This window comes from Somniosus microcephalus, chromosome 5, assembly GCF_052327205.1.
Source record: "Somniosus microcephalus isolate GS21.2 chromosome 5, FLI_Smic_1.0, whole genome shotgun sequence".
Lineage (NCBI taxonomy): Eukaryota > Metazoa > Chordata > Chondrichthyes > Squaliformes > Somniosidae > Somniosus > Somniosus microcephalus.
In genome coordinates this window covers 143241202-143255649 of record NC_140991.1, presented here as the reverse complement: position 1 = coordinate 143255649, position 14448 = coordinate 143241202, and the positions used below count along the sequence as shown (strand labels likewise).

The 14448-nt window shown below is 43.8% G+C and overlaps 1 protein-coding gene across 1 annotated transcript in view; it reads right to left on the bottom strand.

The window, feature by feature from the left end:
• Window positions 1-3798: 3798 nt before the first annotated feature.
• LOC147117364 (serum paraoxonase/arylesterase 2-like) overlaps window positions 3799-14448 on the bottom strand; it is a 74850-nt gene continuing 64200 nt past the window's right edge. The window contains 2 exon segments of the mRNA XM_085988320.1: window positions 3799-4737; window positions 5449-5577. Of these exon segments, the coding sequence (XP_085844446.1) occupies window positions 4570-4737; window positions 5449-5577 (297 nt within the window). The 3' untranslated portion in view covers window positions 3799-4569.

Genomic DNA, 14448 nt, shown 5'->3' with positions numbered 1-14448 from the left:
AATGTCCTCTTCCCATAGTCACGTGTCCAATAAAAAGGAACTTCTTGCATATAAAGTTTTATTTTACCTTTAACACCACTCCACGATCGTTGCATCTCTGTAAGAAAACTTCGAGGTGCTTATCATGGTCCCGAATTGCGACTTCAAGTGTTTCTTCAAAAGCAAATTATCACAAAATCATCTGCAATGAACTCTATCTCTTGCAGTCTTTCCACCAGCTCATGCATCTTCTGCTGGAAAACTTCTGGTGCGGATCTGATCCCAAATGGCATACGCTTCCAGCGGCATCATCCAAAAGGTGTGTGGAATGTTGTAAGATATGACGAATGTTCATCAAGACTCCCGTGCCAAAACCCATTTCAGACATTGAGAACCGTAAAGCCTTTAGCACCGTGTAGGCATGCAGCTACATCTTCAATAGTCGGTAGAGGACAATGCTCTCGCTTGATGGCTTTGTTTAAGTCTTTTGGATCAAAACAGATGTAGTGTGTCATTCTTCTTGGGTACGACTACCATCGAACTGATCCACAAGGTCAGCGTTGTTCCAGGAGCCATGATGGCCTGTCTGACTAGACCACCCAGGGTTTCTGTCAGCTTATCCCTTAAAGCCACTGGTACATGATGTGGGATATGCTGGACTGTTGTTGGGAATAGAACATTTAGGTTCGGTTACCCAGAATCTGTTTTGTCCAACCACAGCTAGTATGATGCCGACAAGACATTGGTTTTGGATCTACTGCCTTGTCGAGACCGATTTGATATTCTCTCAACTTGTCCTACCTCAACACTGAACACCCGAGGATCTTTCAGTACTAAACACTTGTAGACACTGATCGTATATACCGTTACTCCAGTAGACGTTCTATTAATTTCATTATCATTGTACCTAATGATGTCCATGCCCAGACAAACTTTCCTACCCAACAGAAGTCGTATAGTCATGCTTCCGACTAGCATACACTTATCGTCACCATGTTGAACCAGAATTCGCACCTGTCCTCTAATGGGGAAACTTGTACCGACATAACTTACAATCGCTGACTTCGACAGATCCACCTTTGCTAGCTTAAAATCTCTTAATTGCTTTTTTGTAAAGATGCATTGGAATTACATTACATTGTGCATCTGTGTCTATTTGAAATCTTGGGTAGCTGCCCGACTCCGGCTTAAGTGTAACACACTCAGTCTTCCAAACCAATAGCACTGATCTCATTGACAAAGATTTATTTTGTCCTTGGTTCTTCATATGTTGCTCGAACAGTCTATCTGTGTGCAGACAATTCTTTTTCACTTCATTTTGCTGCAAAATGGTTGCTCTGTCCGCACTTGTTGCGCACCTTCCCAATAGCTGGACAAAGCTCTCTTGTGGAACTCATGTTTCTTCCTGTAGTTCCAGCACTCACGATTATTTGGGGATTCTTTAGTGCTGTCCTGAAGCTTGCCTCTGTCCCACTTTAGGTGCTTCCTTGACTTTATGCACCACACTCACGTCTGTCCTTTTAACTCCCTGATGACTTTGAGCTGCACCACCATGGTTTCAAGCATGTGAGAAATCTCAGTCTTTGCCAAGGTTAGATTAGCCTCTCAAAGCAATCTCTCTCACACCCACGAGTCTGCAATTCCAAGCACACATCGGTCTCAGAGGACCTCTTCCGCTGGTATATGGTCAAACTCGCAGCCTTTGGTGAGTTTTCGCAGCACTGTACAATACAGGTCATACGTTTCACCAGCATCCTGCCCTCTCCTGTTGAATTTATCTCTCAAAAAGGAACATTCTTGTGCGGCTGGCAGTACTGAGCAAATTTCCCTAGCACCGGCTCTATCTTCTCAGTCTCCATCCTTGGCCCAGTCTGCCCACGTGGAGTAAATATCATGCGCTTCATCCCCTATTACTGTGAGAAGCGTCGACACCTGTACCAATTCAGTCTCCTCGCCGAGCTTCATCGCCAGGACATAATGCTTCCAGGCTCACTCGAATCTTCTCCACAATTTTGTGTTGTGGATTGAGCCCGAGGTGGTAGTAGAGCACCACTCAAAGTCATCGTGCACACACTTCAGTTTTTGTGTAACTTTAAAACCCGTGCCGGCTACCGAGACATCCACTAAAAAGGTGGAAGTTGCTTTAAAACAATCCCTACTGCCGCTGCCACCATGTGTCAATATCTCTAACAATAGTAGGCGTAGCTGTGATTCATTAAACGAATATCAATGTTTCATTTAAGTAAAATAACCAATAAACTCTCTAACTCCAGGAGCTGAATCGGCCAGCTGCTTTCCAGACAAAAACAGAGGGGGGAAGAGAGAAAATAGAATCGCCTGACGATTCCCATGACTCAGACACTATGCACTTGCATCTCATGTACGCCTCGCTTACCTGGCTGGGTGCATGTTGGCTGAGCCCTGCTGTACGATTGGTAATGGCTGGGGTAACTGTATTCGTGGAAAGCCATGGCAGGGTAATTGGCAGCAGAGCCGTTGACCACATGGGACTGGTAGTGGTAGGGGTTCAGAACTTTGCCGCAAGATGAATGCTAATAGTAGCTGTGGTAGGAGCTGCAGTAACCCGTATCCTCGGCGATTCCTGCAATGCATGGTGCATGCTGTGCTGAGTCTGGGCCCAAAAACATGCTCAGACACCATAAGATCACCAACCACCCCAGTGTCCCTTCTAGTGTTGCTTGTGATGAAGTGGACAAACAAAACAGGCTTTGAATAAAATTGAATGAAGCAAATTTAAAGCTAAAATCACACCAAGTGCACAGTAATCCAACCCATCCTCCTTGCACCCCCGATAAACTCGCCCCAACCACCATTCCCCAGTTTGGGAACCTCGGATTTAGAAAAGCAGTCTGTGACCTACATGATTTGCTTAATTTTGCAGCAACACTAGGAGTTTTATAAATCTCTTTGGAAGAGCCCCACAGCAAGGTGTTAGAATGCAGTGCCAAAACTTCACATCCCACCTCGACTTAAACAATGGTCTAAATTTTGCAGATAATTTGGGTGAAGTGATGGTGTTTGCCATTGACCTCGAAAACAGCGGACCACAACCATCTAGTGATCTCTGTGGCGTGGATTTCGCCTTTCCCAACGTTAGTTTGATTCTGGCATCAAGTCTAGGGGATCTCCAGCATCCAGCAAGTGATGTTATCAAGCAGGCTAAGCAGCCAATCACAAAGAATTCTCAGACAGCAAACCAGGAAGTAAAATGCACCGATATCCTTCACTTTTTATAAATAGCGAAATAAAGATTGGGACATACACATGGGATTTAGGTAGAAGCTGAAATATCAAACTTTTAAAAATAAAAATGATTAAAAAGAATTACATTTTATAATGGAAAAATTTGACATTCCAAAAATATAAAATTTGTTTTCAGGGCCAGGGAGGTTGTTCAGCAGTAATTTTGACTTAGTACGTAGTTAAAAACCCAGTTACACTGCATTCAAAAGGCTTAACTTTTTCGGGGGGTTTTAAACAGCAATATTAGAGCATCAAAGGGGAAGTTATCGTCAGTTCAATAATTTCTAAAGATTTCCCTCTGCAGACTTCAACACTGCCCTGTGGCGCAGCATGGGATCACTGACAGCAATTTCTGGATTTCTGCTTTAACTGCACATGTGCAAATGCCAGAAGTTGCTGTCAGTTTCACAGCGTAATGACAGCAAACAACAACAGTTTCGCTGTCATTACAACCACAAAAAACTGTGCCTTTATCTTTTATTACAGGCAGAAGGTAAAGCAGTTAACAAAGCAGTTAATATGGCCATTCAAAACAGCAACATGGTCAATACAGTGCATGGATCATTGCAAAGTTTATTATGGAAATTGTACACCATTCCAATTAGCAAAAGCTTATTAAATGTTACACAGGCAAATTAATTTTACACACAGGCAAATTTATTTTCATTGATCAAAAATCAAGGAAAAAGGTTTTACATTAAATCCAGAGCTGGACTAGAAATTAGTTACATTTATCATTAAAACAATTCTTTCCCATTCACCCTAAAGTTCCATCAAAATATTCTAATGATTGATGTAGTTAATTACTTCGACCAAGCGGGAGCCATTACATGATCTTACACAACCTTATAACCAAAACAATAGGAAAGCATCACTATGACTATATTGATGAGCTAGCTGGAACATATTCAAGTTTGTGGTGAAATATTAAATATGTACTCCCAGACAAGAAATCCTGTTATACATTTTATGTAGCAAATGGAATTGAACATCGTGCAATCAGCAAACATCTAGACAAGATTTTGCTTCCACTACAATAGAATGCATTGGAAGTAGCCTTATTTTGAAACTATTAAAACATTCTTTCAGAATTCTCCCCAATTATAATAGGATATAATTTTACTAAAAACAAAATTTACATCACTATATACCTAAAATAAAACGACCACCTACTGAAAACTTTGCATTAGCACATAAACAATGGTATTAGGAACTAGGAAGAATTACAAAAACTTTTAGTCACTGCTTGAATAAAGGGATCTTTAATGGCTGTGAAAGTGCAGTTAACTGGGCATTAGCACTTGAAATGCATACGTCTATTCTAGGTTATAAACTACTAAGCTCGCAATAAAGAGCTTTGTGGAAGAATGTGCCTATAAGCAGTTTTTCTTCGTAAACAGTGGCAACTGATGTGCCTTGGAGAACAGAGCCATCGTTCACATACACTTGAGTCACTTTTGGGGCCATGGAGAGAATGTTTTCAATTCTGATTACCTGTGTGTAAAGAGAGACATGGTTACTCATCCAATACAACTATCAAAATAAAACATTCTAACCGAATGAAACAAATGCCTATTTTTCCAATGATGACATGAGCCTAGCTTAAGTAAATGGCCCTTCTGGTTTTAATCTGAATTTAAGTTCATATTTGCTTCAGTCTAATGTCAGTTTAAAATCATAGAAGTTTACACAGAAGCTAGAGTTAAAATCAAACAGGATTAACTGTTAACCCTTGAGCACATATTTAAATCTCCCTCCCCCATAGATGAACATAGTCATACGTGCAAGTCTGTGTCTATAAAAGGCTGATTTGAAAAAGTTTTAAAACAAATGCAGATGTACATTTGCAACACAACACAACCGCTTCTATGTCAATGATTGCACGTTTGTGTCAATACTATCTAGATTTTTTATTTTAAATACAAATCAGTAAAGTTAATTTTTTTTGAAACGAAGACAAAATTATCAGGATAGATTTATATTTTACGGCTTCAAAAGGTGTGTTCTCTTGGCATGGCACAAGTTTAACTTTAATAGTTACAGGCTATGTTAGCAACCATTCAATTATAAACAAATAGTGCCCATCATGCTGAACATTTCAATAAGTCCAGCACCTGATTCATTTACAACATACTTTAAAATTAAAACAACTCAACTAATTTCAAAACGAATTGCATTTTTTTCTCAATATTTCAAGTGACAAACCTCAGATCCTGGGGGATTTTCAGGATTGTAGGAGAACAATTTCCAGCCAACGGGGCAACTACCAATCCACACATCTCCAGTCTTAGGATCCACCTCCAGATTGTCTGCCACAGTTCCTACCTGCAAAGTCTTCAAAGGGAGTAACCAGCATTAAGATAAGCAATTCAATTATATCTTCAGGATTGATAGTATGTATTCTTGCACACTACAGAGTAAAAAATGATTTGTGCTGTTCGCATGAATTCTCAATACACACCAAATTCCTCTACGCTATTTTAACAGATGCCAACTTGTTAAAAATAAATGGTTTAAATGTGCTGAAATAGAGAGAGGAATTTGGTGCGACTGGTAAACATTTATACCAGAAGAGTGCTGATTGTAATTTCTACCTTCATGTTACACATCACTAGCTTCCAAGAATTAAACTATAATAACACTGTATGGAACCCAATTGTACTCAACATAATTTTCTCCTAAACTTCGAATGACACCAACATCTCTGAATATGACTTGAACCTTGCATTGAAAACAGTGAAAACATCCAAAAATTGTCAGGTAATTCAGGAACTGTTCAAAAAGGAAACGCTGGAATTTCTAAAAATTGTATTAGTTTGGTGATTTTGGAGCCATGCACATGTACTTTAGTCACAGGGTTAGTTATTGATACGGTAATATTTTACAGTGAAACCTGTACGAATAGACTCTCGTTTCTGTACAAAAAACAGACTTAGAGAGTCCCAAATAAATCACATTATAATGGATACAAACTGCCTTGAAACCATGGACACTCGCAAATTATGAACTACAGACAGCCTTCAATGTACCTAGTCCATTTACAACATCAGACACGGGTAAATGCGAGATAGCAGTGGGTGAAAAAATTGCTTGTGTGTAATGGAGATCCCTACCCAGCATGCATATTGACAGAGGAACCCCTCCATCCCTGTGATAGAGCCGTGCAAGCATTCAATCCCAGGGATCGAGGGGTTTCTTTGCCATTATGGTCACTGGGTAAAGAGATCTCCATTAAAGAAAAACCAGGAGCTGCTGGTCAGGCGTGGGAGTCAGGGATTGGAGGCCCTGAAATCGCAGTGGGTGCCTGAGTTAAGGGTAGATGGAGACTGGGAAATGGGGGCTTGGGGGAAATTGGTGACCAAGATGGACAGATATGGTTTTCCCTCTTTGCCTGCTCTCTAGTGGCCTCCTGGTTCTTGGAACATCTCAACAGCTGCTGGCGCAAAACCACAAATAAAGATTCTCAACTACAGGGGACCCAACCTTTATCAGGTAAATCCAATAACATTTTCCAGCCACCGCCCATCACCTGGCCACCGCCTACTCCACTAGGCTGCCAACGTCGCAGATCCCAGGATCAGGACATCTGTCCCTCAATGGAAAAGAACCCTGTGATGGCAATGAATTGGGAAACCCAACAAATGGAAAATTAACTGAAATCACATCCTGCTGGCAGGGCTCCAAAATTGGGCACGATCCAAGGCAAGGGCGGAAAAAAAGGAACGCTGCAGGATATATTGACAAACCCGGAATATTTGGCTCATCCAGTTTACTGTACATATAATGACCATTTTGAAATAAGGACACCTGATGGAAGTCCTTGGGTGTCCCTAACGTACAGGTTGCACTGTACTCCTTTTTTAGTGCATATGTGAATTTGATTTTGTATATCTGTTACTTTCTCTGTGACCCGAGGTTCCCCATTTCCTTTTCCAGAATTCTTGAATTGGTGGCTATTCCATCAATATTATGTCCGTGTGTAATTGAGACACGGACTGCAGGAGTTGGTTACAACAGGTCTTTACTGAGTGGAGACAAAACTGGAACTACTATGCAAAGTTACTACACAGGCTTATATACAGGGGCGGTCACTACTGGTACTGCAGTATACAGGGGCTGCAGAATATAGTTCCTTCTGCAAAGTACGTACACTACAATTCCTCCCCTTTTAGCTAAACAGTACATAACATTCGATTAATAATTAAGTAACATATTTACAATGACAGTTGCTATATACATTAGCTGAAGTTAAGCAATTATAAGTTCAGTCTTTGAGGAGGCTTCCTGATTCTGTCTGGATAACGCCTCTTTGGGGTATCAGGTTCTTCTGGCAAAGTTGATTCGGAATCAACGTCGTTGTTTGGTTCGTCTGCTTCCAATATCCCCGATTCTGAGGTAGATGCAATTGGTACTTCGGTTTCATCACCAGGTGTATCGGATCGTGGTGTGGAATTGACATTTTCCAGTGACTCTAGAATCTGGTCAGCATGGCGTCTTACAATGCTCTCTCCAACGTCCACGGTATACATTAGAGGTCCTTGCCGTGTGCAGATCGTTCCTGGCTGCCATTTCTCTGTACGGTAGTCCCGGGCCAAAACTGGTTGACCTATCTTGAAACTATGGTCGGCCTTTCATTCATATTCTGAAACTGCCTGTTCTCCACATCTCTTCTGATGTTTGGCTTAACCAAATCCAAGCGGCATCGTAGTCTTCGATTGAAGATCATGGCTGGAGTTTGGTTGGTAACCGCATGTGTCGCATTCCGGTAGGCAAACAAGAAGTTATCCACCTTGTGTTGTAGGGGTATGTCTTCATTACACATTGCCTTGATAGCCTTCTTGAATGTTTGAACGAACCTCTCAGCCAAACCATTGGTGGCTGGATGATATGGGGCGGATATGTAATGCTTAACACCATTGTTCTTTAAGAACCTCCGGAACTCTTCAGACACAAACTGTGGTCCATTGTCAGAGCAAATCTGTTCAGGCAGCCCATTTCTGGCAAATATGGTTCGTAAGACTGTGATAGTTTTTTCTGTGGTGGTTGAGGACATTTTTATTACCTCTGGCCACTTTGAATGTGCATCCACCGCAATTAAAAACATCGAGTCCATAAATGGACCAGCAAAATCAATGTGTACCCTTCGCCATGGAGATGAGGGCCACTCCCATGGATGTAGAGGGGCTGGTGGTGGGGCGTTTTGGACCTTCTGGCATCCTGTACAGCTCTTGGTCATCTCTTCGATTTCTCTATCGATTCCCGGCCACCACACAAACGCTCTGGCTAAGTTCTTTATTTTTACCCCTCCCAGATGACCCTCATGAAGCTCATTGAGCACTCTATCCTTCAATTTGGGTGGAATTACTACTCTGGATCCACACATCGAGGTCCCTCTGCACACTGACAGCTGTTCTCTTCTCGGCGAGAATGCTGGCAACAGTGGTTCGCCACGTGCTGGCCATCCCTTCACCGTTAAATCATAGACCCAGGAGTGTGTCAGGTCATTTCGTGTTTCCTTTTCTATGTTTGCATTCGTCACAGGTAGACATTCGACTATGGTCAAGTGGAATATCTCCACAGGATCCACTGCAGGTGCTTCTTCCACCGTCGGCAACGGTAGGTGCGACAATCCATCAGCATTCCCATGCTGTTTAGTTCCTTTGTACTCGATGTCATATTGGTGTGCCCCTAGGAAAAGGGACCACCTCTGTAGCCGTTGTGCTGTCATTATCGGGACGCCCTTCTGAGGGTTGAAAATGGAGACAAGAGGTTGATGATCAGTTAGTAGAGCAAATTTCTGACCGTGCAGCTAGTGATTGAACTTCTTCATCCCCCACACCAGGCCGAGGGCCTCTGTCAATCTGGGCGTAGTTACGCTCGGCTGAAGTTAACGAGCGTGATGCAAAAGCTATCGGCCTCTCTGAACCATCAAGGAATTTATGTGACAGTACCGCTCCAATGCCGTAGGGAGACGCATCAAACGCCAGTCTTATCGGTAGTGATGGGTTGTAGTGAGCCAATACTTCTCTTGAAGTGATTAGGTCTTTACTCTTCTGAAAGGCCCGCTTACATTCATCGCTCCATTTCCGTGCTACTCCAGTTTGTAGTAGGGCGTTCAGTGGGTGCAGAATTGTAGGCAAATTGGGCAAAAACTTATGGTAGTAATTCACTAATCTGAGGAATGACCTCAGTTGCGACACATTTTCAGGCGCTGGAGCCTTAACTACCGCTTCAATTTTGTCAGGGGACTTATGTAACCCCTCTTCATCAATCACGTGGCCACAATACGTTATCTGTTTCTTAAAAAACTCGTACTTGGGGCGATTGGCTCGTAGCCCATGTTCTCTTAGTCTAGTGAGCACCTGCTCTAGGTTGGCAAGGTGTTCACTGTCATCTTCACCTGTCACTAGGATGTCGTCCAAGTAACACTGAGTCCCCGGAATCCCTTGCAGGACTTGTTCCATCGCTCTTTGCCATATCGCCGGAGCTGACGCTACTCCGAATACCAGTCGATTATACTGGTAAAGACCTTTGTGAGTGTTTATCGTGAGATACTTCCCAGAGGATTCTTCAACCTCCATCTGCAAATATGCTTGTGCTAGGTCAATTTTTGTAAAACGCTTCCCTCCAGATAGTGAGGCGAAAATATCTTCTATCCTTGCGAGAGGATACTGTACTGTGTGAAGGACTGGGTTCACCGTCACCTTGAAGTCCCCACAGATGCGAACCCTCCTTGGCTCCTCAGACTTATTGTTTAACGTTTTCTTCATGACAGGAATGATGGGTGTCGCCCACTCGCTCCAGTCTACCTTAGATAATACACCTGCATTCTCCAGATTCTCCAGCTCTGCCTCGACGGCTGGGCGAATTGCATACGGTACCGGTCTTGCTTTGAAAAACTTGGGAATTGCATTCTCTTCTATTTTTATCGAGGCAGTTACGCCTTTAAGAGTTCCCAGTTCTTGTTGAAATACCTCTTTGGCATTAGCTAAGATTTTTGACAATCGTCCAGGTGTGACGTCATCATCCTTTTTACCAGCCACCGTCAGTGCCTGAATGGAGTGCCAGTCTAAACTTATCTTTCTGATCCATTCACGTCCCAATAACGGTGGTCCACCATCTTGCAGTATGTACAGATACAATTTCTGTATTTCCTTGCCGTTGTATTCGACAGGCACCCTTATTTTCCCTCTGGGGTATACTTTCTGCCCCATATACGTCTTCAAGACAATGGATGTCTCTTTCAAGGGTATGTGTGAGAATAGCCGCTCGTAGTCTCGTCGATTCATGACGGTCAGGGCTGATCCTGTATCCAATTCCATTTTGACTTGGGACCCTGCTATCGTGAGGGTGACCCAAATGGTTCGGTGATCCTCTTTTGCGATTACGTTGTGAAGTTTGAGACAGCTTAGTCTCTTGTTCCCGGATTCACTATCGCTCTTCTGGTCTTCGGAACTACTGTGCGTCATCTTTTGTACTTTCCTGTACTGTTCCTTAGTAGCCTTTTTGTTGTCATTAGTCTTCTTCCCAGACCTGCAAACTCGTGCAATGTGTCCCATCTTTCCGCATCGCCTGCATATTTTGTCCTTGGACCAGCAGCCCTTCTGGTCATGGGTTGTTCTGCCGCAGCGATAACATTTTTCAAATCCCCGTGTCATTTCATGGGTGTCGTATTCCTGTGGCTTTTGCTGTATTTCCGCAGCTCCCCTTGCTGCTTCGTACGATACTGCCAAGCTGAAAGCGTTATCCAGCGTCAGCTCTTTCTCTGAGAGTAACCTCTTCTGGGTTCCTTCACTCAGGAGTCCACAGACAAATTGGTCCCGTAGAGTGTCCGTCAGTCCTGCTTCGAACTGGCAGTGCTTGGATAGCTTGCGTAGTTCCGTAAGGTAATCAGCATTGCTCTCATCTTTATGCTGATTTCTCCTGTGGAATTTAAATCTTTCTGCTATCAGCAGCGGTGTAGGATTTAGGTGTTCCTGTAGGATATCAACAATTTCGTTAAAACTCTTCGCCATCGGTTTGGCTGGAGTGATCAGGTTCCGCAATAGGCCGTACGTTCTTGCGCCCATTAAGTTTAGTAGTACTGATGCCTTTTTCTCATCGGCTACTTCGTTTGCCTTGCAATATACTTCGACTCTTTCCACATACGTGGTCCAGTCTTCTATTGCATTATCGAAGGCAGTGATATTGCCAGTCTTCGGCATCTTGGAAATGTAAGATGGCGCCTCCCGCGCTTTGCCTTCTTCCCCGATTTAACAAAATGGCGCCTCCCGCGCTTTGCCTTCTTCCTCGCTGGATTAAGATGGCGCCTCCTGCGCTTTCTGTCTTCTCCGCTGCTGCTAGCGCTGTTGCTGGCGTTTTTATGCCTTGATGGCGACGCCCTATGGTCTTTGCGCACTTCCCACCCACGCTGCTGCTAACGCCGCTCTCCGCGGTTCCCGTGGCAAACTGCAGCTCCTCGCGGCTTCCTGCGCTTCTAATTTCTTTTATTTTCCCGTCGTCAGAGCAACCCTACAGGACACTTTCCTCCCTCTTCTCGGGTCTGTACGCTGCCCGGCTTCACAGCACCGGCCGCGCCCTGTGTGCTCCACCCTCTCTCTCTCCTCTTCCCGACAATGCTGCTCGGCCCCGTTGAAAAGCCACCCGATCGAGCTCTAGCCCACCGCAGCCCAGGAAGAATCAGTGTACTACCTGCCACCAGCCTGATTAGCTGGAACACCATAGACAGGATAACCAAGTCCCGCTCTCGACAGCCTCTCCTGCAAATCTTCAACTCCGATGAATCAGAGGCGGTTGCCCACGGTCGACGCCCGTTTCTTCTGTTTGTTTTTTTTTCTTTCTTCCTTCTGGCCTCGACCTCTAACAACTTCGCTTCAGGGATGGATCCCCATGAGGTGGTGCAGAACTGTTGGTAAGTTCGGATCTGCTCGTCGCCAGTATTATGTCCGTGTGTAATTGAGACACGGACTGCAGGAGTTGGTTACAACAGGTCTTTACTGAGTGGAGACAAAACTGGAACTACTATGCAAAGTTACTACACAGGCTTATATACAGGGGTGGTTACTACTGGTACAGCAGTATACAGGGGCTGCAGAATATAGTTCCTTCTGCAAAGTACATACACTACAATCAAGAAATGGGAAGGCAAAAGACATTGGGGGAGAAATTCATTGTAGCCCCGTTTGGGGCGCAAACTTTTAAAAGTTGAGAAAATTAGCACCAGGCGCTAATGTTTCTAAACTTCTAAAAAAAAATTGGTTTTGCACTCCAGGAAGGAAGTGGAGCGCTAAAGCAAGTGCTCTACTTCCTTCTTGGAGCACAATCGGCAGCAGGCGGGGCGGAGACTTCAGCAGCACTGCACACTGGGCCATCAGCGCTGCCGCGTTCATAAGAACATAAGAAATAGGAGCAGGAGTAGGCCAATCGGCCCCTCGAGCCTGCTCCACCATTCAATAAGATCATGGCTGATCTGATCCTAACCTCAAATCTTCTATCACTCTGCATCCACCCGAACCCATGTGATCTCCCGGGAGAGGCGAAAAAACAGATAAAGACCCAATGGCCAATTTGGGAGAAAAAAATCTGGGAAATTCCTCTCCGACCCATCTAGGCAATCGAAATTCTTCCAGGAGATCACTGTCCCTATATTTTCTACAGTACTTACCTTCTGTAAAGGCGATCTCCACCCCAGCCAGGAACAGGAATAAAACCATCTCCTGAAATCTAACAGAATTAGAACACAGTAGGAGCAGAACCAGGCTACACGGCCCCTGGGCCCACTCCACTACCCACAGGGCCATGACCATTCCGAACCTAGACTCATGTCCAATTTCCTGCCCGCTCCCCGTAACCCTTAATTCCCTTTACTTCTAGGAAACTATCTATTTCTGTTTTAAATTTATTTAATGATGTAGCTTCCACAGCTTTCTGGGGCAGCAAATTCCACAAACCTACCACCCTCTGAGTGAAGAAGTTTCTCCTCATCTCAGTTTTGAAAGAGCAGCCCCTTATTTTAAGATTATGCCCCCTAGTTCTAGTTTCACCCATCATTGGGAACATCCACCCGATCAAGCCCCTTCACAATCTTATATGTTTCAATAAGATCGCCTCTCATTCTTCTGAACTCCAATGAGTAGAGTCCCAATCTACTCAACCTCTCCTCATATGACCACCCCCTCATCCCCGGGATTAACTGAGTGAACCTTCTTTGTACTGACTCGAGAGCAAGTATGTCTTTTCTTAAGTATGGACACCAAAACTGTATGCAGTATTCCAGGTGCGGTCTCACCAATACCTTGTACAACTGCAGCAATACCTCCCTGTTTTTATATTCCATCCCCCCAGCAATAAAAGCCAACATTCCATTGGCCTTCTTGATCACTTGCTGCACCTGCATACTAACTTTGAGTTTCGTGCACCAGGACCCCCAGATCCCTTTGTACTACAGTACTTTCCAGTTTCTTGCCATTAAGATAATAACTTGCTCTATGATTTTTCCTGCCAAAGTGCATAACCTCACACTTTCCAGTATTGTATTCCATCTGCCAAATCTCTGCCCACTTACTTAGCCTGTCTCGGTCCCTTTGCAGGTTTTTTATGTCCTCCTCACTCACTACTTTCCGTCCCATCTTTGTATCATCTGCAAACTTTGATATGTTACACTCGGTCCCCTCCTCCAAATCGTTAATATAGATTGTAAAGAGTTGGGGACCCAGCACTGACCCCTGCGGAACACCACTAGTTACTGGTTGCCAATCTGAGAACGAACCATTTATCCCAACTCTCTGCTTTCTGTTAGATAGCCAATCCTCCACCCGTGCCAGAATATTACCCCCAATCCCGTGATTTTTTATCTTGAGCAATAATCTTTTGTGTGGCACCTTGTCAAATGCCTTTTGGAAGTCTAAATACACTACGTCCACTGGTTTCCCTTTATCCACCCTGTATGTTACTTCCTTAAAAAACTCCAGCAAATTTGTCAAACATGACTTCCCCTCCATGAAACCATGCTGAGTTTGTCCTATTAAATTATGTTTATCCAAATGTCCCGTTACTGTCTCCTTAATAATGGACTCTAACATTTTACCAACCACAGATGTTAGGCTAACAGGTCTATAGTTTCCAGCCTTCTGCCTACTACCCTTTTTAAATAAGGGTGTTATATTAGCAGTTTTCCAATCTGCCGGGACCTTTGCTGAGTCCAGT